The following is a 24,715-nucleotide window of genomic DNA, read 5'->3' on the forward strand; positions in this document are numbered from 1 at the left end:
GCAAATTAGGATTCGGTTCGGTATTCGGCCGAATCCTTCGTGAAGGATTCGGGGGGTTTGGCCGAATACAAAATAGTGGATTCGGTGCATCCCTATAAATAAACAATTTTCATAATAATATACGTTTTAGTAGTTTGTGCCATTGGGTAATCATAAATAGAAAATTGCGGTTTAAAAAAAAATAAGGGCCGCCCCTGGGATCGTATGATTCACGGTGCATACAAAAAAACCAAACATGTTAGGTCACAACTAACAGACAGAGTTGTGTCTTTTGCTTACCACACTTCTTCCTGTTACAGTTAGAGCTGCAGTATTTCTGGTCAGGTGATCTCTGAGGCAGCACACAGACCATCACAAAATGGGGGTTCAAGGCAAGAGATGTAAAAGGGGAATATTCACTTAAATATATATATCAGTTTGGTAAGATACTTTTATATGTCACTTAAAGTGGACCTGTCAACCACGCATAAAAAGCTGTATAATAAAAGTTTTTAAAATTAAACATGAAATCCAAATTCTTTTTTTTATTAAAGTTTAAAGTGTTGTAAACTCATTTAAAAATCTCAGCTGTCAATCAAATATTGTCTGTCCCAAATCTATGCCTTAGGCAATTACTTTCACTTTCCATTCAGCAGTTCCTGGATGTCACTGCTCTCCCCACATTCCCCCATTCTCTTCACCATATACAGTGGTGTGAAAAACTATTTGCCCCCTTCCCGATTTCTTATTCTTTTGCATGTTTGTCACACTTAAATGTTTCTGCTCATCAAAAACCGTTAACTATTAGTCAAAGATAACATAATTGAACACAAAATGCAGTTTTTAAATGAAGGTTTACGTTATTAAGGGAGAAAAAAAACTCCAAATCTACATGGGCCTGTGTGAAAAAGTGATTGCCCCCCTTGTTAAAAAATAACTTAACTGTGGTTTATCACACCTGAGTTCAATTTCAAAGGTTATAAAGCCATTTCTAAAGCTTTGGGACTCCAGCGAACCACAGTGAGAGCCATTATCCACAAATGGCAAAAACATGGAACAGTGGTGAACCTTCCCAGGAGTGGCCGACCGACCAAAATTACCCCAAGAGCGCAGAGACAACTCATCCGAGAGGCCACAAAAGACCCCAGGACAACATCTAAAGAACTGCAGGCCTCACTTGCCTCAATTAAGGTCAGTGTTCACGACTCCACCATAAGAAAGAGACTGGGCAAAAACGGCCTGCATGGCAGATTTCCATGGCGCAAACAACTTTTAAGCAAAAAGAACATTAAGGCTCGTCTCAATTTTGCTAAAAAACATCTCAATGATTGCCAAGACTTTTGGGAAAATACCTTGTGGACCGACGAGACAAAAGTTGAACTTTTTGGAAGGTGCGCGTCCCGTTACATCTGGCGTAAAAGTAACACAGCATTTCAGAAAAAGAACATCATACCAACAGTAAAATATGGTGGTGGTAGTGTGATGGTCTGGGGTTGTTTTGCTGCTTCAGGACCTGGAAGACTTGCTGTGATAGATGGAACCATGAATTCTACTGTCTACCAAAAAATCCTGAAGGAGAATGTCCGGCCATCTGTTCGTCAACTCAAGCTGAAGCGATCTTGGGTGCTGCAGCAGGACAATGACCCAAAACACACCAGCAAATCCACCTCTGAATGGCTGAAGAAAAACAAAATGAAGACTTTGGAGTGGCCTAGTCAAAGTCCTGACCTGAATCCTATTGAGATGTTGTGGCATGACCTTAAAAAGGCTGTTCATGCTAGAAAACCCTCAAATAAAGCTGAATTACAACAATTCTGCAAAGATGAGTGGGCCAAAATTCCTCCAGAGCGCTGTAAAAGACTCGTTGTAAGTTATCGCAAACGCTTGATTGCAGTTATTGCTGCTAAGGGTGGCCCAACCAGTTATTAGGTTCAGGGGGCAATTACTTTTTCACACAGGTTTGGATTTCTTTTCTCCCTAAATAATAAAAACCCTCATTTAAAAACTGCATTTTGTGTTTACTTGTGTTATCTTTGACTAATAGTTAAATGTGTTTGATGATCAGAAACATTTTGTGTGACAAACATGCAAAAGAATAAGAAATCAGGAAGGGGGCAAATAGTTTTTCACACCACTGTAATTGTGTAGCCAGGACATCGAGGTGGACATCAGGTCCCCCATTCTGGTGCACAAACAAGATTCTGAGATGATACAAGGCTTGTCTTAATAACAGTGTCCAGAAAATGGCTCCTGACTGCTTGCTATAATTATGAATTCCAAGACTGATGGAAACAAGATTCAAATAATTTATAACTTGTAATTAAAGTTTATTTTGCTTGACTAACATATTAAAATAGGATTTGGAATAATTTTTCTGGGGTCCCCTTTAATATGATATAAATCTGTTGCTTAAATATTCATTTTGGGGGGTTTGTTTTCCTTTAATCAAACGTTCTGAATGAAGACACAAATAGCAGACAGTGTACTTCGGGTCGGAAGCATACAAACAGTACTTACCATTCATGGCCGTGGGAAAGTGAAAAATCGTGTTCCGCAGCATGTTTTATTAACTCAGGCCCATCTGCAAGAGAGAAGCAGGTTGCTGTAAATAAAACACGGACACATCCCAAGGCATGGCCCCCCCCCCCGCTCAAGACAGAGAATGTTTCTTCCTATTGACTCACTGTCCCTCCTGCAGGAAACACAATGCAGGCCCTTCTGCTGTGCTCCCAAATTCCCTTTGTGGAGGGGTTGAACGAGGTCAGGGTGGATCAATAATGGACATTTACGTTTAGGAGAGCAGAAAGTAACAGCGGCAGCTCACTGGCAAGATGAGTACTTAATCCTGGTACTCTCATACTGTCTGGCTAGGGAGGCCAGGAGTTAGGGTTCAGTAGGTTTTGGGGTTGCACCAAATCCAGGATTCGGCCGAATCCTTGTGCCTGGCCGGACTGACTCTGAAATTGCATATGCAAGTTATAGGCGGGAAGGGAAATCACACGAATTTTCAACACACTAAACAAGGAAATAAAAATAGTTTTTTCCACTTTTTACTTTCCTGACCCTGATTTGCATATGCATTTGCATATGCAAATTAGGACTGAGTATTCAGCTGGATCTTTCACAAAGGATTCGGCTGAATCTCAAATAGTGGATTCGGTGCATCCCTAGAGGTTTAGAAGCTACTTCTGGATTTACCATAACTACAGCACGAGGCACCATTCTGCCATTTGCCTCTAGAGTGTAAGCTCCTGTGCCCATGCATTTATATTCAACTCTGTTATAGGCCAGCATAAACCTCGTGCTGCTGCTGAACATGCTGCCAGCACTACACAGACATAAGAATGTACTGACACATGGGGGTAAATTTATCAAAGAGTGAAGTTCCGCCACTAGAGTGAAATTCCGCAGCTCTCAGTTCATTTCTATGGGATTTTGAAAAGGCGTATTTATCAATTGGTGAAAGTGAAAGTTCACCCTTTGATGAATACGCCTTTAAAAATCCCATAGAAATGAATGGAGAGTGGCGGCATTTCACTCTAGTGGCGGAACTTCACTATTGACTTCACTGTTTGATAAATATACCCCATAGGCTGTGCTGCTCTCATTTGTGTACAGACAGATAACACAACTATAATGTAAGTTCTCATTAGCTACTTACTGTACTTACTGAACCACCTCATACATAGCTGGATAATGTTTAACACCCTGGGTGCTTACACAAGCAGAGCTTATCAATGAAGTAACTGTTATCTTGCACAATGGAAGGGACACAGCTCTGTGCAATGACCTGGCAGCTCCGTGTGACCCTGGGTAAATCATTTGCCTCAATAAAATCTCAGACCTCCAGCTACCCTGCTGCACAACCCCATTTAACAGTTACAATTAAAACAGAAGTGACTTGTTTTCCACTTTATGTCCGATGCCTCCAAGGTGAGCAGAGGATGATGGGAGTTGTGCACATGCTACGATCACACCACTAACACACCACTACTAGAAAAGCACCTATTCAATGAAACTGCCACCTGTAAGGGAGAATTCCAACACCCCATAAAAAAATTCTAATTCTAATCAACTTTCCAACTTTTGATTGTGTTTTAGTTCTTTGTAAATGTAAGCTGTATTTGCCTATGCCCTCTGCACTGCTGGTTCTGACTCTTGAAGCAATGCAACACAAGAAGCCCGTTAACAGACCTGGAAAAGAACAGACGTCTGCTACACTGTTGCCAAAGCCAGAACCAGAGAAGTGATAAATGAATGCTGCTTTCAATAGCAAATATATTTTTAAATATTTTACAAAGGAGTTAAAGGTAAAGTCTACCCCAAAATAAAAACGTGCCTAATAAAAGAAAACATAATTTACTTTTTTTTTTGAAAAGTAAACATAATTTCAAGCAACTTTGCAATATACATCAATTCAAATGTATGCAGACTTTTCATGATTTTTAATGGTTTCTGACAGTTCCCTAAGCCTAGCCCCCTGCTCTCCTGCTGATCTGTCTGACTACTTTGCTGAGCTGACTGACTACTGTTACTTTGTATCAACAACCATCTGTCCTCAGCCTGCATCCTCCAAACCCCACAATTCCCTGCACACATGATTTCAATAAGGAAAGGAACATCATTCCATTGTGGGTTATGTAGTTCCTGTATAATTGGCATTTATTCATACTTTTTGAACTGTGATGGGTATATTAGGGGTTTCTGTTTTATGTGGGTCTCTTTAGCAACATTTGGTTTGGAAGCTGGAGTTCCCCTTTAAGAATCTTGAAGAAGAAGAAGAAGAAGAAGAAGAAGAAGAAGAAAGGAGTCTTTCCTGTATTCAAATGAGTGATCTGCACTGATAAAGATACTTTATATTTCCGTCATTACCTGGGCAGAGTATTTGAGTAGATCAAAGGTTAAAGCTGGCCATGCATACAGAGATCCAAACAAGCAGATCTCTAACCTGATATGCCCACTTTGAGGTGGATGATATGGAGCTGATCCAATCGCGGGCCCTATCACAGCGAGGAGATTACGGGCAGTCGAATTGAGGACCGTATCAATGAACCGTCGCGGCCCTCGATCAGATGGGATTTTTAACCCTGCCCGATCGACTTTTCGGCCAGATATTGTTCAGGGAAGCAATTCAGAGGGCCCCCTACACTGCCCAATAAACTGACGACTTAATCTGTACAAATATACAAATAACTTCAAACCCATAGAAAATTGTAACGAATGTATATTGCAATGTTGCATAGAATTATGTTTCTTTTTATTATGCAAAATATCGTTTTTAGGGTTGACATTGCCTTTAACAAATTCATGTTGGAATGCTGCTTAAAATGTCAGTCTGGGAAAAAACAGTTCTTGAGTGCAGTTCCCCTTTAATCCAGCCAAACACTGATCTGGCTATTTATTCCATAATGCGGTTATAACTCCATATACAGGTATGGGATCCGTTAACCGTAAACCCGTTCTCCAGAAAGCTCAGAATAACGGAATGGCCGTCTCCCATAGACTACATTTTATCCAAATAATCCAAAATTTTTAAAATGATTTCCTTTTTCTCTGTATTAATAAAACAGTAGTTTGTACTTGATCCCAACTAAGATATAATTAATCCTTATTGGAAGCAAAACCAGCCTATTGGGTTTATGGGTTGGCACATTTATCAAAGGTCGAATTTCGAATTCATGTGATTTTTTAAAAACTCCCCTAAATTCGAACAATCGAAATTTATTTTAAAAAAAATAATTTTTACAACTCAGATGAATTATATTGACCTGAAAACCTGAATCGAATTTGAATCTAATTTGATTCAAATTTAAAAAACTCGATTCCAGTTTTTTCAGAGAAAAAAAGGCTGAAAACTCCAAATTGATCCCTAGACCTCTCTGATTGACTTAAACAGCAATTCGGCAATAGTCGAATTTGGGTAGGGATGCACCGATTTGGTTCGGGATTCGGCCGGATCCTTCTGCCTGGCCATTCCGAATCATAATTTACATATACAAATTAAGGACAGGGAGGGAAATCGCGTGACTTTTTGACAGAAAACAAGGAAGTAAAAAATGTTTACCCCTTCCCACCCCTAATTTGCATATGCAAATTAGGATTCGGTTCGGATTAGGCCGAATCATTCGCAAAGGATTCGGGGGTTCGGCCGAATCCAAAATAGTGGATTCGGTGCATCCCTAAATTTGGGTTCTTGAAAAGCCAGAGTATGATAAATCTGGAAAATCTAATTTGAATTTTTTTAAACACTTGAATCGAATTTCAATAACTCCCTAGTCTAATTTGACAGTTTTGACCAAATTCTAATTTCGAATTTTCATTCGACCCTTGATAAATCTGCCCCTTAATGTTTAAATGATTTCTTAGTAGACTTATGGTATGAAGATCTAAATTACAGTAAGATCCATTATCTGGAAAACCCCCGGTCCCCAGCATTCTGGATAACAGGTCCCATACCGGTATAGAGAATATTTACTTGGAATCCCACCTCCACTTTCTAATGTGCACCTCATTGCTATTCAGTTGCAGTGTGCGTAGTAAGCGGCTGGAATGTTTATTGCGTGTACGGAAAGATCAAAGTGAGAGAATGAAAGCAGGAGTCAGAACAAGCTTTGCCAACGCCCCGTGTACTGGCAGCTGGATAGATCCCATCATTATTTCCAATGGAGCGTCCCAGGCTTGTCTCCAAGCTCCCAGACACGTGCCGCGCTGATCTCTCAGCAGACAGACAGACAAACGGAACTGCACTCTTGTGCTGCCATACTTTACATGATTTTAATGATGTTGTTTTTAGTTCTAAATTACACTGTTTATACTGCAAATAATTCACTACAATAAAAAATGTCATTCCTGAACCAGCAAGTGTATTTATTTTAGTTATAATATTGGTGTGTAGGTGCATATCAGGTCATTTTGTCTGGTCATGTGCTTTCAGAAAGAGCCAGCACTTTAGGATGGAACTGCTTTCTGGCAGGCTGTTGTTTCTCCTACTCAATGTAACTGACCTGTCACCCAGACATAAAAATCTGTACAATAAAAGTCCTTTTCAAATTAATCATGAATTCCAAATTCTTTTTTTTTAATTTAAGCATTCATAGCTGTTGTAAACTCATTTAAAAATCTCAGCTGTCAATCAAATATTGTCTGCCCCTCCTCTATGCCTTAGGTAATTACTTTCACTTTCCATTCAGCACTTCCTACATGTCACTGCTCTCCCCACATTCCCCCGTTTTCTTCACCATTTAATTGTGTAGCCAGGACATGGGGATGGACATCAGGTCCCCCATTCTGGTGCACAAACAAGATTCTGAGATGATACAAGGCTTGTCTTAATAACAGTGTCCACAAAATGGCTCCTGCCTGCTTGTTATAATTATGGATTCCCAGACTGAAGGAAACAAAATCCAATAATTTATATAGTGTAATTAAAGTTACTTTTTGCTTGAATAATGTGATCAAATAGGATTTGGAATTTTTTATTTGGGCGACGGGTCCCCTTTAACTAGATAAGTGCCAACAATGGCAGCTTGTTTAGACCAGACAGGACCCTTGTTTGCAGTTATCGTCATCAGATTAAATGCTCATTAACTTCTGTATGTGGGGGGTGGAGATCACAAAAGGACTGCTGCCTGTAATTGTGCCATGGGAGCATAATAAATTCCAACGGGCCCTTACGACTCTGTAACACTCCATTAAACAGCCAAGTGCTCCTCTTTGACCCACTTTCTACTTGACGGAGTCAGTCAACCAATCACAGGACAGCAAACAAACAAAAAACAAGCAGCTACTGAAACACGTTGCCGTGGGTAACTGCCGAAAGCAGTCAGTACAAACTGCCCGATGGAAAATAAATACTAAGAACGACAAACAAATCAAAGTTGTGTTCCACAAATATACACTGGAGAGAGTGTAATGATCCCATTAAATTGTGTGTGTAACAGACTAATCCTACAGAACAACTCCAGGAATAAAAGAAACAAATACTGTACATGTCTGGGTTACATGGGGCAAAACTAACTCTTAGGGGCAGATTTATCAAGGGTCGAATTTCGACGTAATGGGAGTTTTTGTTTTTTTTTAACTCCCATAACTTTGAAAATTCGAATAAAAAAAGACCAACCGAAATTTATTAAAAAAGTCAAAGTTTTTCTCTTCAGGTGAATAGTCCATATTCGATCGAATTCGAATCGTACGAATCAAAGTAATAGTGCATTCCATCGAATTCCGGCTGGGATGGGAGCCGGGCCCCTCTGCCCCCATCCCAGTATATCCAATCAGGTATCAGTACAGGTATGGGACCTGTTATCCAGAATGCTCGGGACCTGGGATTTCAGACAGCGGATCTTTACAGAATTTGGATCTTCATACCTTAAAGGGATACGGTCATGGGAAAAAATTTTTCAAAATGAATCAGTTAATAGTGCTGCTCCAGCAGAATTCTGCACTGAAATCCATTTCTCAAAAGAGCAAACGGATTTTTTTATTTTCAACTTTTAAATCTGACATGGGGCTAGACATTTTGTCAATTTCCCAGCTGCCCCAAGTCATGTGACTTGTGCTCTGATAAACTTCAATCACTCTTTACTGCTTTACTGCAAGATGGAGTGATATCACCCCCACTCCCTCCCCCCCCCCCAGCAGCCAAACAAAAGAATCTGTTTTCAGATAACAGATCCCACACCTTTTAGCAGTCATTATTGGGAAGCAACTGCTAAGCTAAGATGCCTAGTGGTGAGTTTTAAAGCCAGGTCCTTCTTGGGTCCGACATGCAATACGCCTACCTGTTTAAAATCTGCAATTTGGTTGCTATGGGTTACTAGACTTTTTGTTATTTAGATAGTACAATCTCCCAGTGTGTATAGGTAACTAGTCCCTATGCAGATTTCAGTCCGGGCAACAAGACACACACACTCCTAAATTAAAGGAACAGTAAACTTAAAATATGAAAGTGTTTTTAAGTAATAAATATAATGTAGTGTTGCCCTGCACTGGTAAAACTGCTGTGTTTGCTTCAGAAACACTACTATTGTTTATATAAACAAGCTGCTGTGTAGCCATGGGGGCAGCCATTCAAATGAGGAAAGGCTCAGGTTACACAGCAGATAAGAACATAATGGTGTTATCGGTTATCCACTATTTATCCTGTGCCATATAGACTTTTTTGAATTTCCACCATTGCTACACAGTAGCTTGTTTATATAAACTATAGTAGTACTTATCTGTTATCTAATGTGTATCCTGTGCTTGAATGGCTGCCCCCATGGCTACACAGCAGCTTGTTTATAAAAACTATAGTAGTGTTTTTGACGCAAACACATCAGTTTTACCAATGCAGAGCAACACAACCTGATATTTTATTACTTTAAAACACTCTTCTTTTGATGTTACTATTCCTTTAAGCAGAAGTATCCCCAGTGATCTGACTAATCACAAAAAGAGCTACAATGAGACTGGGTGTTTAGATAGACAGCTTGCACTGAATTTCCTCTTGTGCCAGTAGGTCTTCCCTCATAGCCCTGTGTTGTGGCTCAGCATTTCCAGTTCTTGTTAGTCCAGTGAATACTGTGGCCACACAATGAGGCAAATACCCCCGGCACATTACAATTCCAGCTTCTGGTCACCTTAAAGGAAAACTATACCCCCAAAATGAACATTTAAGCAACAGTCAGTTTATATCAAATTAAGTGGCATACTAAAGAATCTTACCAAACTGGAATATATATTTAAGTAAATATTGCCCTTTTACATCTCTTGCCATGAACCCCCATTTTGTGATGGTCTGTGTGCTGCCTCAGAGATCACCTGACCAGAAATACTGCAGCTCTAACTGTAACAGGAAGAAGTATGGAAGCAAAATACACAACTCTGTCTGTTAATTGGCTCATGTGACCTAACATGTATGGTTTGTTGGTATGTTTGTGTGCACCGTGAATCGTACGATCCCAGGGGATCAATACCCAACCATCTATCCTTTATGGCAAACATGGGCCTGTTAATATTAAACTACAACTGCCACCACTAAAGACCATTAGTGGGATGCAACACAAATGGCTAAATTCTGCCAGCAAAGTTAGCCTGAGCAATGATTGCCATCACACCCAGGGAGGCAGAAAGTGATTTTGGAAGCAACTAGTTAATTCAGCAGCCTAATTAACTCTACTGACGGACAATACAAGTTATACTGGTTGTATGCCCAGATTCAGCTCCTCTCTATAGTCATAATTATGATACAAAAATCTACATTTAGGGGTGGATTTATTAAAGTTTGAGTCGTATTAAACCTGAATAATTCAAGTTTTCAAGGGTATTTTTTAGTCTTACCTTAAGTCTACTAGAAAATCACGTAAACATTAATAACATTGCTTCCAATTAGGGATGCACCAAATCCACTATTTTGGATACGGCCGAACCCCCGAATCCTTCATGAAAGATTAGGCCGAATACCGAACGGAATCCTAATTTACATATGCAAATTAGGGGTGGGAAGGGAAAAACATTTTTTACTTCCATGTTTTGTGACAAAAAGTCATGCGATTTTCCTTGCCGCCCCTATTTTGCATATGAAAATTAGGCTTTGGATTCAGTTCGGCCAGGCAGAAGGATTTGAATTCTGCTGAAAAAGGCCGAACCCATGCCGAATCCCGAACCGAATCCTGGATTCGGTGCATCCCTACTTCCAATAAGGACTAATTATATCTTAGTTGGGATCAAGTAAATGGTACTTGTTTATTAAAACAGAAAAAGGAAATTGTTTTTAGAAATCTGGATTATTTGAATAAAACTGAGACTATGAGAGCTTTCTGTATAACGGTTTTCCGTATAATGGATGCCATACTCAACATGTCAAATAAGGACTCAGAAAAATCTCGTTTGACACAAATAGTAATCAGCTTGACTCTACAGTCGCACCTTGGGGCCCAGGTGATTAATCTCAATTACCACTTAGGACAATGAAGGGGCACCTGCCCTAAAACTGTTCTGTTTTCTAAGGCCGTCCCTCTATCCAAGGCCGTCCCTCTATCCAAGGCCGTCCCTCTATCCAAGGCCGTCCCTCTATCCAAGGCCGTCCCTCTATCCAAGGCCGTCCCTCTATCCAAGGCCGTCCCTCTTTGGAATAAATAAGCCTCTACAAGCATTAATAACCAAAACGTAGTTAGACCTTTCAGATCTCTCAAACAATCCATGTTCCAGTTTTGGTACTGCACCCTCTTATAAAGCAGAAGTTTAAGTGGAAAGAACTGTTCTTACTTCTCAATGCACACAAAGAAAATAGGGAGCAGGCGTGTTTATAGACTACATGAACTCACACAAGGGAAGCATTAAAAGTGCCATGATATACAGTATATTGATAGCTATCTATAAATGTAACCTCTACTGAAAGCAGCATCTGTCTGACTCTTTATATTGGGGAACTGCTGGTTCTGATTTCTGAATCAGAGTCAACAATGATTTATTTTAACAACTATTTTAATATATTACAACCTTACCCCCAACCACGGTTAGACTGTCTTCCCTTTCCTAAAGCCTCCCCCACTATGGAATGGTCTAGGCTGAAACCAAGGCTCAGGAAATAGTAAATAAATAACAAGCTCTGTATAAACAAACCCCTCTCTTTGCAGTCTGTGTTGATAAACTACTTTCTCCTCTTCCAGAAATTGCTCACAAGAACCACAGGAAAGTTGAAACTACCCAGTTTAGTGACAAACCTTTTTATTATTAGCTCACGTATTAAATTAAGAAATATCTATCAAGAAATATCCAGTATTTTGTTATTTCTTGCATTAAACAGTACATAAAAAAGTTAAATTGAAACTAAGTATCATTCCCACTTCCTGGTTCGTAGAAATTACTTAAAATAGATTACCAGTCCAATGAAAAACCCTCTGTTTAATGAGCTGTTCCTTATCTTAAAGCCTAACAAAGGCTGCAGCTGGGGGAGGGATGGGGTTTGTTTATTCTGTGGTCTCCTTAATTTAAAAAAAGCAAATAGTATAATGAGCAAAGGTCCACTCACTGAACTTGTACTAAACAAGAGGAAACACTGGTCCTTTTAACTGCTTTTCCACTTTAGAAGTTTTCACATTTTTTATCTTTAAACTGCAGTGCCTTACCAAAGAATATCCATGGCCCCATTCCTCTTATAATTAAGTCATTTCTTTGTAGTTTTTTAAGAATTTCTTTGAAGTATTTTAGGTTGACCTTTTTGGAGCCAAGGAGACGTAAAAGCCAGATGAAGTGACTGGATGTTCTGCCTGTATTGACGCATCTATACAGTAAAGCTAATGTATTTAATTTATTGTCTATTTCAAGTACTACTCAGAAGTCCGCTTTTACTCCTGTTGAAACCAACTCAACATGTCACATCTTCTTTGGCGTGTAAAATAAAATATATGTTATCTACATAAGGGAGAATTCTGAGAATGAAGTAGTGATATTATTCTACACACATTTTCAGGAATATCTGGGAATATACAGCGGTCACTTTTATGGACTGTAGGTAATAATTTCTAGGCTTCAACAAGACCCATCATAGGTTCCTCATCTTCATTTCAACATTTGCATACTGCCTTTATACACAAAACAGCTAGGCATGTCCCATCAGGTTCGGGCACTCTAAACTGAACTGAATAGGCTCCTTGCTATAGCAATTCTGCCTATATGAATGGTTGACTTATTACTAGGAAGTTTGGGGGCTTATCGCTATGACTACTGCCATTCCTCTCAGGGCCAGCGTCTTAAAATGTCTTTTTAGACATTGACACAAGGAGGGGGTCACTTATCAACACTGGGCAAATTTGCCCATGGGCAGTAACCCATGGCAACAAAACAAATTGTTCTACTTGCAGCTTGCTTTAAAAAGCTAATCACTGACTGGTTGCTATGGGTAACTGCCCATGGGCAAATTTGCCCAGTGTTGATAAAAGAGCCCCATTATTGTCATCTGCTCTTCGGGTGCCATCAGATCATAAAGTGTAGGGTCAGTCTCCTCCTTAGGGTAACAATCTAAAGCTCAGTGATCTCCAACCTGTAGCTCTGGAGCAACTTTAAATCACTTTTTATTTTTTGAGATTATTGTTCCTTTAAGTAAGTACCAAGGGAAAATACTTTTAGTAAATACCAAGGGAAAGTGGGGTATGGGTATCTTTGCCTCTTCAGGTCAAAGTCTGTACAAGCAGTGCACAGTGTGGCCAATTGTCAGCAGCAAAAGTCAGAAAACTAAGAAAGCATTTTTAAATGTCCACAAAACTGAACCGAGAAAACAATTGACTGCATCTCAAAATAAGAGGGTGAAATGTTGTGGCTGCCGTCTGACTGTGGACCCCATTTCTACTTGCTGGTGGTTGGTTTGCACTTAACTTAAAGGGGTGATCAATCAAATCAATGCCTGGTTGCTAGGGTAATTTGGATCCTAGCAACCAGATTAATGAAATTGCAAACTTGTGAGCTGCTGAATAAAAAGCTAAATAACACGAAAACCACCAATAATAAAAAATGTTGGGTTTATTGACCCAGCATACAAAAAGGCATTACTATGATTGATATTGGTCATTTTATCAATTCTTACTTTTTTTATTGCTTCTTATTTTATTCAGGCCCTCTGCTTTTCACTGAATACTCTGACCTTTAAACTGCTGCTTGACTGCAAGGGTAAATACGCCCTAAAAACCAGATTAAATACCAAACCTGAGAGCTACAGAACAAGAATGCAAATAATGCAATAAACAGAACAATAAAAAATAAAAAATTAAAGGGGTTGTTCAGCCTAAAGTAAACTTTTAGTATGCTATAGGATGGCTAATTCTAAGCAACTTCTCAAGTGGCCTTTATTTTGTATAGTTTTTAAACGATGTGCCTTTTTCTTTTGCATCCTTCTAGCTTTCATATGGGGGTCAACGACTCCATCTAAATAAAAACAAATGCTCTGTAAGGCTACAAATGTATTGTTATTGCTACTTTTTATTACTCATCTTTCTATTCAGATCCTCTCCTATTCATATTCCAGTCGCTTATTCAAATCAATGCATGGTTGTTAGGGTACTTTGGACCCTAGTTACCAGATGGCTGAAACTGCAAACTGGAGAGCTGCTGAATAAAAAGCCAAATTACTTGAAAACCACAAATAATAAAATATTAAAACCCATTGCAAATTGTCTCAAAATATCACTCTCTACATCATACTACATCATACTAAAAGTTAATTTAAAGCAACCCTACTGCTACAATTCATTTAAAATTCATTTTAAAATGAATTAGATGCACCCCTTCCGTGCCCCTCACAAGGCACTGCTTTGGGTCCCCTGGAAGTGGAATTCACGAGGTATAAGGTTCTGCCACTTATCCCAGACTTCCTAGTGTTGATGCCAAAGGATTTTTTTATTTTAGAATCTAGACCACGTGATCTCCTGTTATTATGATGATGAATTTATAAAGCACCAACATGTTCCTGCTGCAGTACGGCATAGGGATGCACCGAATCCACTATTTTGGATTCAGCCGGACCCCCGAATCCTTCGCGAAAGGTTCGGCCGAATACCGAAGCCTAATATGAAAATTAAGTATGGGAAGGGGAAAAATGTTTTACTCCCTTGTTTTCTGGCAAAAAGTCACGCAATTTCTCTCCCCACCCCTAATTTGTATATTCAAATTAGGATTCGGTTCAGGTGGGCAGAAGGATTCGGCCGAATCCGAATCCTGCTGAAAAAGGCCGAATACAGGCCGAATCCCGAATCGAATCCTGGATTCGGTGCATCCCTAGTACTGCACAACAGAAAGGTGTATACATGAACCATATACATCACACACAGGTATGGGATCCGTTATCCAGAAACCCGTTATCCAGAAAGCTCTGAAATACGGAAAAGCCATCTCCTATAGATTCTATTTTATCCAAATAATCCAAATTTTTAAAAATGGTTTCCTTTTTCTATGTAATAATAAAACAGTCCCTTGTTCTTGATTGCAACGAACAATTAATCCTTATTGGAAGCAAACGCAGCCTAATTGGTTCTTTTAATGCTTACATGATTTTCTAGTAGACTAAGGGGGTTATTTATTAAAGTCCAAATCCTAAAAAACTCCAAAAATTCTGGGGGGTTTTTTTTTTTACTATAAAATCCGAATTTTTTGTGGAAAAAAAGCCTCACATTTTTAGAGATTTATTATACCTCGAGGCTCCATAAAGTCAGAACCAAAAAATACTCCATCTTCAACCTGTCGCGGACATGTACAAGTCAATGGCAGAGGTCCTATTTGCAATTTGAAGCTAAGTTTCATACGATAATCCGAACATTTTGGGCTTTTCCACAGACTTTTCAGGCGGCAAATCCGAAAATATCTGGACTCTTTGCGTGACAATCTGAAAAAGTTGTGGTTTTTGTGAGACAATACAAAAAAGCTGCGTTTCATGTTGATCCGATTTTCGCGTTTTTTTTTTTATTGATAAATAAAAGTAAATCATAGATTCTAGTTTGGTCAGACTTTTTTTAATTTAAAAAAATAAGAGAAAATTGGGATTATGATAAATAACCCCATTAAAGTATGAAGATCCAAATTACGGAAAGATCCGTTATCTGTAAAACCCCAGGTCCTGAGCATTCTGGATAGCAGGTCCCATACCAGTACAAATATTGATATAAAGAAAGAGCTGAAGAAAGCTCTGCTTACAATCTAGAATGAAAGTGCCAGGAGCACTATTAGCTGAGATGCCAAACAATGCTGTGACGGGTAGACTTCCGTAACAATGCCAAAGCAAATAGTTTCTCTTCCTGGTATATTGTGTGCCTGCGGCATATTGCATTATTTGCATCGGGAGAGTCATGGAGAGTCATCGTCAGCTGCTGAACCAAAGCCACCCAGTATTTTGTTTTGCATAATGAAAGAAGAAGTTATTACATTAAATTGAATCTGTAAATGCAATTGCTATTGAAAGCGGTTCCACCTTGTACCATTCTGGTCTCTGCACTGCTGGTCCTAACTCTTGAAAACTGTGCACTAGAATCCAGCAGAGTGGAAGGACTGTGAAGGGGCATGCAAAGGCAATGTGGGAACTAGAGGAGAACTGGCTCTTGTATATAGTGCAAGGGCCTGATGCACCAACACGGCACGTGCAAAGTGTTGAAACCCTTGGGAAGCTTTAGGGTAAAGGCACACGCTCAGATTCAGGGAGATTTAGTCGCCTCTATTTTGGGGCAACTAATCTCACCAAACTGCCTCCCGTCGGCTAGAATCTAAATTGCCGGTAGGATGGCACTCAGAGCGCTTCATTTTCAAAAGTCCTAAGATCCCTTGTGATGCAACTTCCGAAAAAGAAGCACACCGATTGCCAATCCCCCCGGCAATTTACATTCTAGCTAGCAGGAGGCAGTTCGGGGTAGAGTCCTGCAGCGGGTCGGGTACCCATGGGTTACCCGCAAAAACCAGCGGTACCCTGCGGGTAGAAGTTCCGGGTGTAGGTATAGACGCGGGTCGGCGGTTCTGCAGATTTCCCGGTCATGCCGCGGGTCTTCTCAATAGGGATTTTTACTCCTTTTTTCTGATGACGCCTACTTCTGATGATGTCACTTCTGGTTAACCATGGCAGCATTTCCTGATTCTTGATGATCAGCTGGTCCCGGGTCCGAGTTGCGGTTAAGGTACTTGCAGGTCGGGTGGCGGGTCCAAGCGGGTAAGAATGCGGGTTGCAGGTTGCAGGTACGGGTTCCAAAAAATGGACCCGCGCAGGACTCTAGTTCGGGGAGATTAGTCGCCCCAAAGAAGAGGAGATTTGTTCTCCCCGAAACGGAGCGTGTGTCTCTGCCATTTGTGGGAATCATCTCTACCTTAAAGGGGAATTATCGTGAAAATTAAATATTAATATATTAAAAATTAAAATTTAATATAAGCATCATACTGAAATAAGAAACTTTCTTATTTCTTATCTATACAGGGAGGCTCATTTTGCCTAGAAGATGTATTCAAGCTCACTCTATTAAAATCACCAGACATGTCTCTCTACATGCAGAATTTGTGCAAAAGCCAGTTATTTTGTTAGATTTTGTTTGTACTGGAATCAGTTATTTGAATGAGATCTAATACATCTGCTAGAAAAGGAAGCCCCCCTATATTGGATCATTCATCTGACAGCCAACTGCTGCAATGAAGAGAAAAAGATGCTGAGAGAGGAATAGTGAATATAAACTTTCTTATTTCAGAAACAATGCTGAATTTTTAATTGATTATATTTAGAAAGTTTCTTATTTCAGTATGATGAAGCATTTATTAAATTTTTCGCAATAGTTCCCTTTTAAGTCTAATCATCTGCCAACACTATTATGTGTATTGATACGGACTGTATAACTATTTATGCTGCACATAGAGTTACATATTATTTAATCTGTTATATTCTATTGACGGTTATGATCCAACAGCACCCATTGTCAGTGTTATAGTGCCAAGAAGAGGACCATGCAGCCACGGAGTTGCCAATTGACATGGAATACAAATATTTACCAAATGTGAATACATTTAATCATGTGCAGGTATGGGATCCCACCGACTCCATATTAATCTAATAATACGGATTTTTAAAAATTATTTTCTTTTTCTGTAATAATAATACAGTATAACGTACTTGAGCACAACAAAGATATAATTAATCACTATTGGAGGCAAAACAATAAGGTTTAAATGATTCTTTGAAAGACTTTGGGCATGGAGATCCAAAATTACGGAAAAATCCATTATCTGGAAAACCCCAGATCCTGGTCAATCTGTATATTAGGTCCCATACCTGTATAATTTTTTACAGGCCAGAACAGTAAAACACCCACCAAGTGGTAACCCTAATATTGCCTCATACATCATCCTTCACTTACATCTGAGAGTCCATTCTGAGAATCAGTGGCCTGAATATAACCTACATTCTACCTTCAACGAGATGGAGAGGATTTTGGGTCCCTCTTGGGTCAAAACTTTAATACAAACCATAGCATGTAGCTATACTAACTATTGGTTATTCAGGGAAAGTCAACCTCAAAATAAAAATTTGCCTAATAATTGAAACATAATTCTAAGCAACTCTCCAACATACATTTATTAAGAATGTTCACTGCTTTTAAAGTTATATGTAAAAACAATTGATATTGAAAGCAGCATTTGCTTAACTCCTGGTTGTTATGGTTTAAACTATGTCGCAAAAGTGTTAGTTTAATAACATAAAAACCATAGATAAATTGCAATGAATGTATATTGCAAAGTTGCTTAGAATTGTGTGGGAACACTTATTTCTGTGGTTGACTTGCCCTTTAAACTCATCACTATTTACCCAACATGCAGAAAGTGGTGATCTTGTACTAATGACAGAGGGCCCATCCCTGTGGATGTGATGTGTATGAACAATCATTACAGCATTGCCCAAACACACATGTCTTCCCCTTCCTGTTATGACTCTGCCCCGGCCCCTGGATATCTGTGTGTTACTTTGAAACAAGTAAAGCTGGATTATCAGCACATGTCCCTCCGCTATACTCCATCCACTACGCAGCTGAGCTTATATTTTATATTGAAATAGCACTGCCTTTTGGGATGTTCAACTGTACACAAGGAAATATACTGAACCTATAGCACTGTAGCCTTAAATAATAATAAACAGTAATTATATATTTAAATGAACAGGGTACTATATGATCTGCTCAGTGACTTCAAATATCCTTGTTCCTCTAAATGGTCACAGAACCCCTCAGTGACTTCTAATATCCTTATCATTTACAGTAGGGGGTACATTATCCCTTATAATACATGAGTGATACTCAGAGTTCCCTGTATAACTCAGCCTGCAGCCTTGTGCCTTTATATGGTCACAGAACCCCTCAGTGACTTCTAATATCCTTATCATTTACAGTAGGGGGTACATTATCCCTTATAATACATGAGTGATACTCAGAGTTCCCTGTATAACTCAGCCTGCAGCCTTGTGTCTTTATATGGTCACAGAACAACCCCTCAGTGACTTCTAATATCCTTATCATTTACAGTAGGGGGTACATTATCTCTTATAATACATGAGTGATACTCAGAGTTCCCTGTATAACTCAGCCTGCAGCCTTGTGCCTTTATATGGTCACAGAACAACCCCTCAGTGACTTCTAATATCCTTATCATTTACAGTAGGGGGTATATTATCCCTTATAATACATGAGTGATACTCAGAGTTCCCTGTATAACTCAGCCTGCAGCCTTGTGCCTTTATATGGTCACAAAACCCCTCAGTGACTTCTAATATCCTTATCATTTACAGTAGGGGGTACATTATCCCTTATAATACATGAGTGATACTCAGAGATCCCTGTATAACTCAGCCTGCAGCCTTGTGCCTTTATATGGTCACAGAACAACCCCTCAGTGACTTCTAATATCCTTATCATTTACAGTAGGGGGTTCATTATCCCTTATAATACATGAGTGATACTCAGAGATCCCTGTATAACTCAGCCTGCAGCCTTGTGCCTTTATATGGTCACAGAACCCCTCATTGACTTCTAATATCCTTATCATTTACAGTAGGGGGTACATTATCCCTTATAATACATGAGTGATACTCAGAGTTCCCTGTATAACTCAGCCTGCAGCCTTGTGCCTTTATATGGTCACAGAACAACCCCTCAGTGACTTCTAATATCCTTATAATTTACAGTAGGGGGTACATTATCACTTACAATACATAAGTTCTATTTAGAGGTCAGATTGTGTATAAGGTTTAGACACATTATCTATATCTTTATCCATCTATCTATAGGCACACATCACTGCCCTGTTGTTTTACTAAAGTAGAAACTCTACAGGGAGCAAATAACTGCATTCACACACCTGAGACTGACTGCACATACAGCATTAAAAACCAGTCACGAGACTGCAGTTTGCATGCTAAAGACAAGACACACTAAACCAACCAGATTTCGTGAACTGCAACTGCCTGAATAACATAACAATTGTGTTTTCAATTCAAACTTGGGCAAAATTATAACATTATAACATTTATTTTAAAGGACAATATTAATGTCAGACTTAAGTGCCAACATATACTGCAGCGCTTTACAGATATTATTCCCATCGGTCCCTGCCCCAGTGGAGCTTATAGTTTAAAGGAAAACTATACCCCCAAAATATATACTTAAGCAACAGATAGTTTATATCAAATTGAATGACATATTAAAGAATCTTACCAAACTGGAATATATATTTACATAAATATTGCCCTTTTACATCTCTTGCCTTGAACCACCATTTCGTGACTCTATCTGTGCTGCCTCAGAGATCACCTGACCAGAAATACTACAACACTAACTGTAACAGGAAGAAGCAAAAGGCAGAACTCTGTCTGTTAATTGGCTCATGTGACCTTACATGTGGTTTGTATGTGTACACAGTGAATCCTGCGATCTCAGGGGGCGGCCCTTATTTTTTAAAATGGCAATTTTCTATTTATGATTACCCAATGGCACATACTACTAGAAAAGTATATTATGATGATAATGGTTCATTTACATGAAGCAGGGTTTTACACATGAGCTGTTTTACTCAGTATCTTTTAATAGAGACCTACATTGTTTGGGGGGTATAGTTTTCCTTTAAGGTCCCTGTCAGATTTGCACACACTAGGGGCAGTTTCATCAGGAGCCAATTAACCTGCTCATGTATATTTCTGGCTTGAGGGGAAACTCACGTAGACACAGAAAGAACATAGAAACTCCTTACAGTGCCCTAAACTGAACTCAGGAGCACAAGTTAAAAGAGTTTCTACAGTAACACAGAGAATAGTATGTCCAGTCCCATTGGTGTTCCACTCTTGCAACAAGCAATAAGGAACTGGAGGACAGACAGAGATGTACTGCTTAAAGTACAATTTTAATGCAATTCTTACAACGTTTCAGGCATCATATGTCCTTTTTCAAATGCAAACTAAGGACGCCAGTTCTGCCAGTGTTAACCAATGAGCCACGTATAATAAAGTCCATGAAACGAAGGATTCGGCATAAATACAGTACCCAGTAATTGAATAATGACCCAGCACCCAGCTGATCCTGCTAATTCCCCTGGGACTGTGAGAGTGTTGCCTTCAGAAGAAAAACATTACTGAGCAATCACGTGGGACTGTGTTCTCCAACAGTAGCAGGTTACATCAATGTGTAGAAAGCACTTATCTCTTGCCCTCAAGGCCAGCCACTCACAATATACAGTATATTTACACACACATTATAGTGAATAAAGTACCCCCTATTGTAAAATATATGGACATTATAAGTTACTGAGGCATTCCATGACCATATAAAAAACACAAGGCCGAGTGTTTTTATACGGGTTATGGAACTCCGAGGAGACTTCTCATATCCTCATATTTTGCAGCAGGGGGTACTTTATTTATTATAATACACAAGTTTCAGTGAGTCATGTGACAGAAATGACATCACTAAGCACCATTTATAAGGATACAATTTACAGGATATTCATAGCCTTGTGTTTTATATATACTGTATTTATAGATAAATATATATTGCTCCATGTACAGTCGGCACTCACGTGGTGTAAATGATCCTGCAGAACAGGCCAACCACAATCAATCCGCATTCAATCCCATGTAAAAGACGTCTGCACTCACAGTTCTTATTACCAGTCAATATTTCTTTATTGTGGGGAGACTGGGGAAACGTCAGTCTCCCCACAATAAAGAAATATTGACCGGTAATAAGAACTGTGAGTGCAGACGTCTTCTACATGGGAATATATCTGGCCAGTCCTACGCTTAATTTTCATCTGATTCATTAAGAATTCAATTGCTTAATTATACATTTTACAAAGGGACTAAGTTTTACCTGCAACTTTTACTTTGAAAGCAGCTAGTAAGTTGCAGGTAAAACTTAGTCCCTTTGTAAAATGTATAATTCTTAATGAATCAGATGAAAATTAAGCGTAGGACTGGCCAGATATGGGATGACTTTGACGTAGTTGGCAGCTTAAATATATTGCAATATATGGACAAACAATCCCTGTGTTGTTTAAAGGGTAAGGCCTTTTTTAGTAGCAGTATGCACAAAATGTCTCTGTCTTAAATATATTGATAATGGGTTGAGTGCAGAGGACCTCTTGTAGTTGACTATATGTATTTTGTGGTCACACCCTCATTGCACCCCCGCCTAAGTTTTTTTAAAAAATAGTGCTGAGCACAACTTTCCCTTGTTTTTGTTTGTTTTATATATATATATATATATATATATATATATATATATATATATATATATATATATATATATATACATATATACATATATACACACACATACACACACACATATACATACACACAAAGGTGGTTCACCTTTAAAGTAACTTTTAGTATGTTACAGAACGACCAATTCTAAGCAACTTGTCAATTGGTTTTCATTATTTTTTATAGTTTTATAGTTAGTTATAGTTAGTGGTCTTTTTCTTCTGATTCTTTGCAGTTTTCAAATGGGCGTCACTGTCCCCTTCTAAAAAAAATCAAATGCTCTGTAAGGCTACAAATGTAGTGTTATTGCTTTTTATTACTCATCTTTCAGGCCTCTCCTATTCATATTCCAGTCTCTTATTCAGATCAATGCATGGCTGCTAGGGGAATTTGGGCCCTTGTTACCAGATTGCTCAATATGCAAATTGAAGAGCTGCTGAATAAAAGGCTAAATAACTCAAAAACCGTCAATAATGAAAAATGTAAATACATTGCAAATTATCTCAGAATATCCCTCTGTACATCATACTAAAAGTTATCTCAGCGTTGAACAACCCCTTCAATTCATATTCACATTACATGGCAGCACAGAAACCAGTGCTTCAGAATTAAACAATCCGTCCGGTAGCATCGGCTTCTTTTCAGCACACCCTTTTCCGTCTGACCCCCCCAAGTTTAGCAATCCATAGCCCACTGAGCATGTGCAGTGCCACTGACACACAAATCATGGCCTAACAAGTTCCAAAATAGGGACAAAGATGAACCCTGGATCATGACATGTATAGGGCTGCTGAATTGTTGGGCTGGTACTGTAAATTTGCTATATCAAATAGAGCATTTGTAGCCATAATCTTATTTTAGGTTTAAATTCTCCTTTAATCCTCTTCACCTTAGCAAGGATTTACATGGGGCTGTAGAGTCACTTTTGGGACAGATTCACATGAATGCAAAACAAATCCATTAAATCCAGCCATGTGTACAAAGCTCTAACACCAGACTAACACTAACACACACACACACACACTGCAGGAGGGACATCCCTTATATATTTATTTACAGTTTTCCTCCAATGACAAGCAGCTGTTCAGCCCTATAACAATACTACAGGACCGTACAGGTGCCACAATGCCTTTGGGAATGATGTTTTGATATAGAAAATGGATTGAGTTCAGTTAAACTTGGGGACAGCCACAAATAAAGAGCCAAATAGTCATTAGTCACAGGCACAACTGGGCCTCACATGAATGTCAGCCCAAAGCTTGAGGAATAATAAGCCGTGTGTATAAACAATCAGCAGCCTCAGAGGCGTCACATGAGGTATTAGGTAGTAACGCTCAAGCCTGACAGCTGGACACACATCACAGACTCGCTAGAAATAAAGAAGAGATTTGCAGCCTTCTTACTAGACTCCAACTCCCAGCATGCTCTGCGCGGCGCTGTTGCTGGGGGGATTTTGAACTTTATGGAACAGCTGTGGCGCCGAGGGCTGTCAAACGCTTCTCAGACACACAGCTGTTACAGGCTCCCCTTCTCATGCTCTGTGCCCACCTTCCCCAGACACCTGCCACAATCCCCGCCGGGTACTGACCTCCAGTGCTGCGCGTCCCTCCCTCCTTTTCTTCTCTTCCTGCTGAGACCAAGCGCTGCCAGCCTCTCTATGCCCCGTGCACCATTTCCCTACAGCAAGCCCCACAGGACAAACCAGTTCCGAACGCGCAGCCGTCACACGCCCTGCGTCAGCCGTCGAGATGCCCAATGACAAGGTGCGCCTCTGGGCGGAGAGAGAGAGAGCGGAAGGGCGCGAGCAGGTGTGCTGCTGCTAATAATGATTTGCTGGTTCTGGGCAGGTCGCTGCCGCGGAGTTATGCGGTCGGTGGAGAATTAAAGAAGCAGCGTCTGTGCGTAGCAGCAGGGAATCATAACAATTGGGCCGCTGTGGTATTATTTATTCGTGTGATACAGAATCTCTATTTATGTGCAGCCTGGAGCAACTTGGTGTGTGTGTTTCCACAGCAAATAAGAAGAGAGTAATACAGTATCAGTCTGAAAGTCTGCTTAATTCGTAGTAACGCATAGCAACCAATCAGTAAGCAGCATTCACTTGTCTTAAAGGACCAGTAACATAATTTTTTTTTTAGAACAGTTTATCTCGCATAGTTTTTATTAAGAAATAACTTACCGATTCTCCGCTTGCGCTCCTCTTCAGAAACGGCGACAGGGTGACTATCCATCGTGCGGTGCTCGATTGCTCTTCCCTGGCTATCTGCTACAGAAGGCAGGGAGGAGAAATCGAGCGCCTCACGATAGATTGTCGCCGTTTCTGAAGAGGAGCGCAAGCGGAGAATCAGTAAGTTATTTCTTAAAGACTGCGAATTTATAGTTAAAAGTGTCTTGGTGTTTTTTTTTCCCGTTAAGTACCAACAAATTTTATTTTTGTACAAAAAATGATGTTACTGGTCCTTTAAATAAGAAGGAAACCCTTTTGCAAAAGGGTTT

General features: G+C 39.6%; 1 protein-coding gene across 2 annotated transcripts in view; it reads right to left on the minus strand.

The window, feature by feature from the left end:
* Positions 1-24,052, minus strand: part of itsn2.L (intersectin 2 L homeolog) — a 103,326-nt gene extending 79,274 nt beyond the window's left edge. The window contains exons 1-2 of one of the 2 annotated variants that reach the window (XM_018264054.2): positions 23,808-24,052; positions 2,497-2,560 (exon numbers count right to left, since the gene is read on the minus strand). In XM_018264054.2, coding sequence (XP_018119543.1) covers positions 2,497-2,539 — 43 coding nt within the window. In that variant the 5' untranslated portion in view covers positions 2,540-2,560; positions 23,808-24,052. The remainder of the gene's footprint in view (positions 1-2,496; positions 2,561-23,807) is intronic. The other variant, XM_041563580.1, reaches the window with a different exon arrangement.
* Between the last annotated feature and the right edge of the window lie 663 nt (positions 24,053-24,715).

This window comes from Xenopus laevis, chromosome 5L, assembly GCF_017654675.1.
Source record: "Xenopus laevis strain J_2021 chromosome 5L, Xenopus_laevis_v10.1, whole genome shotgun sequence".
Classification (NCBI taxonomy): domain Eukaryota; kingdom Metazoa; phylum Chordata; class Amphibia; order Anura; family Pipidae; genus Xenopus; species Xenopus laevis.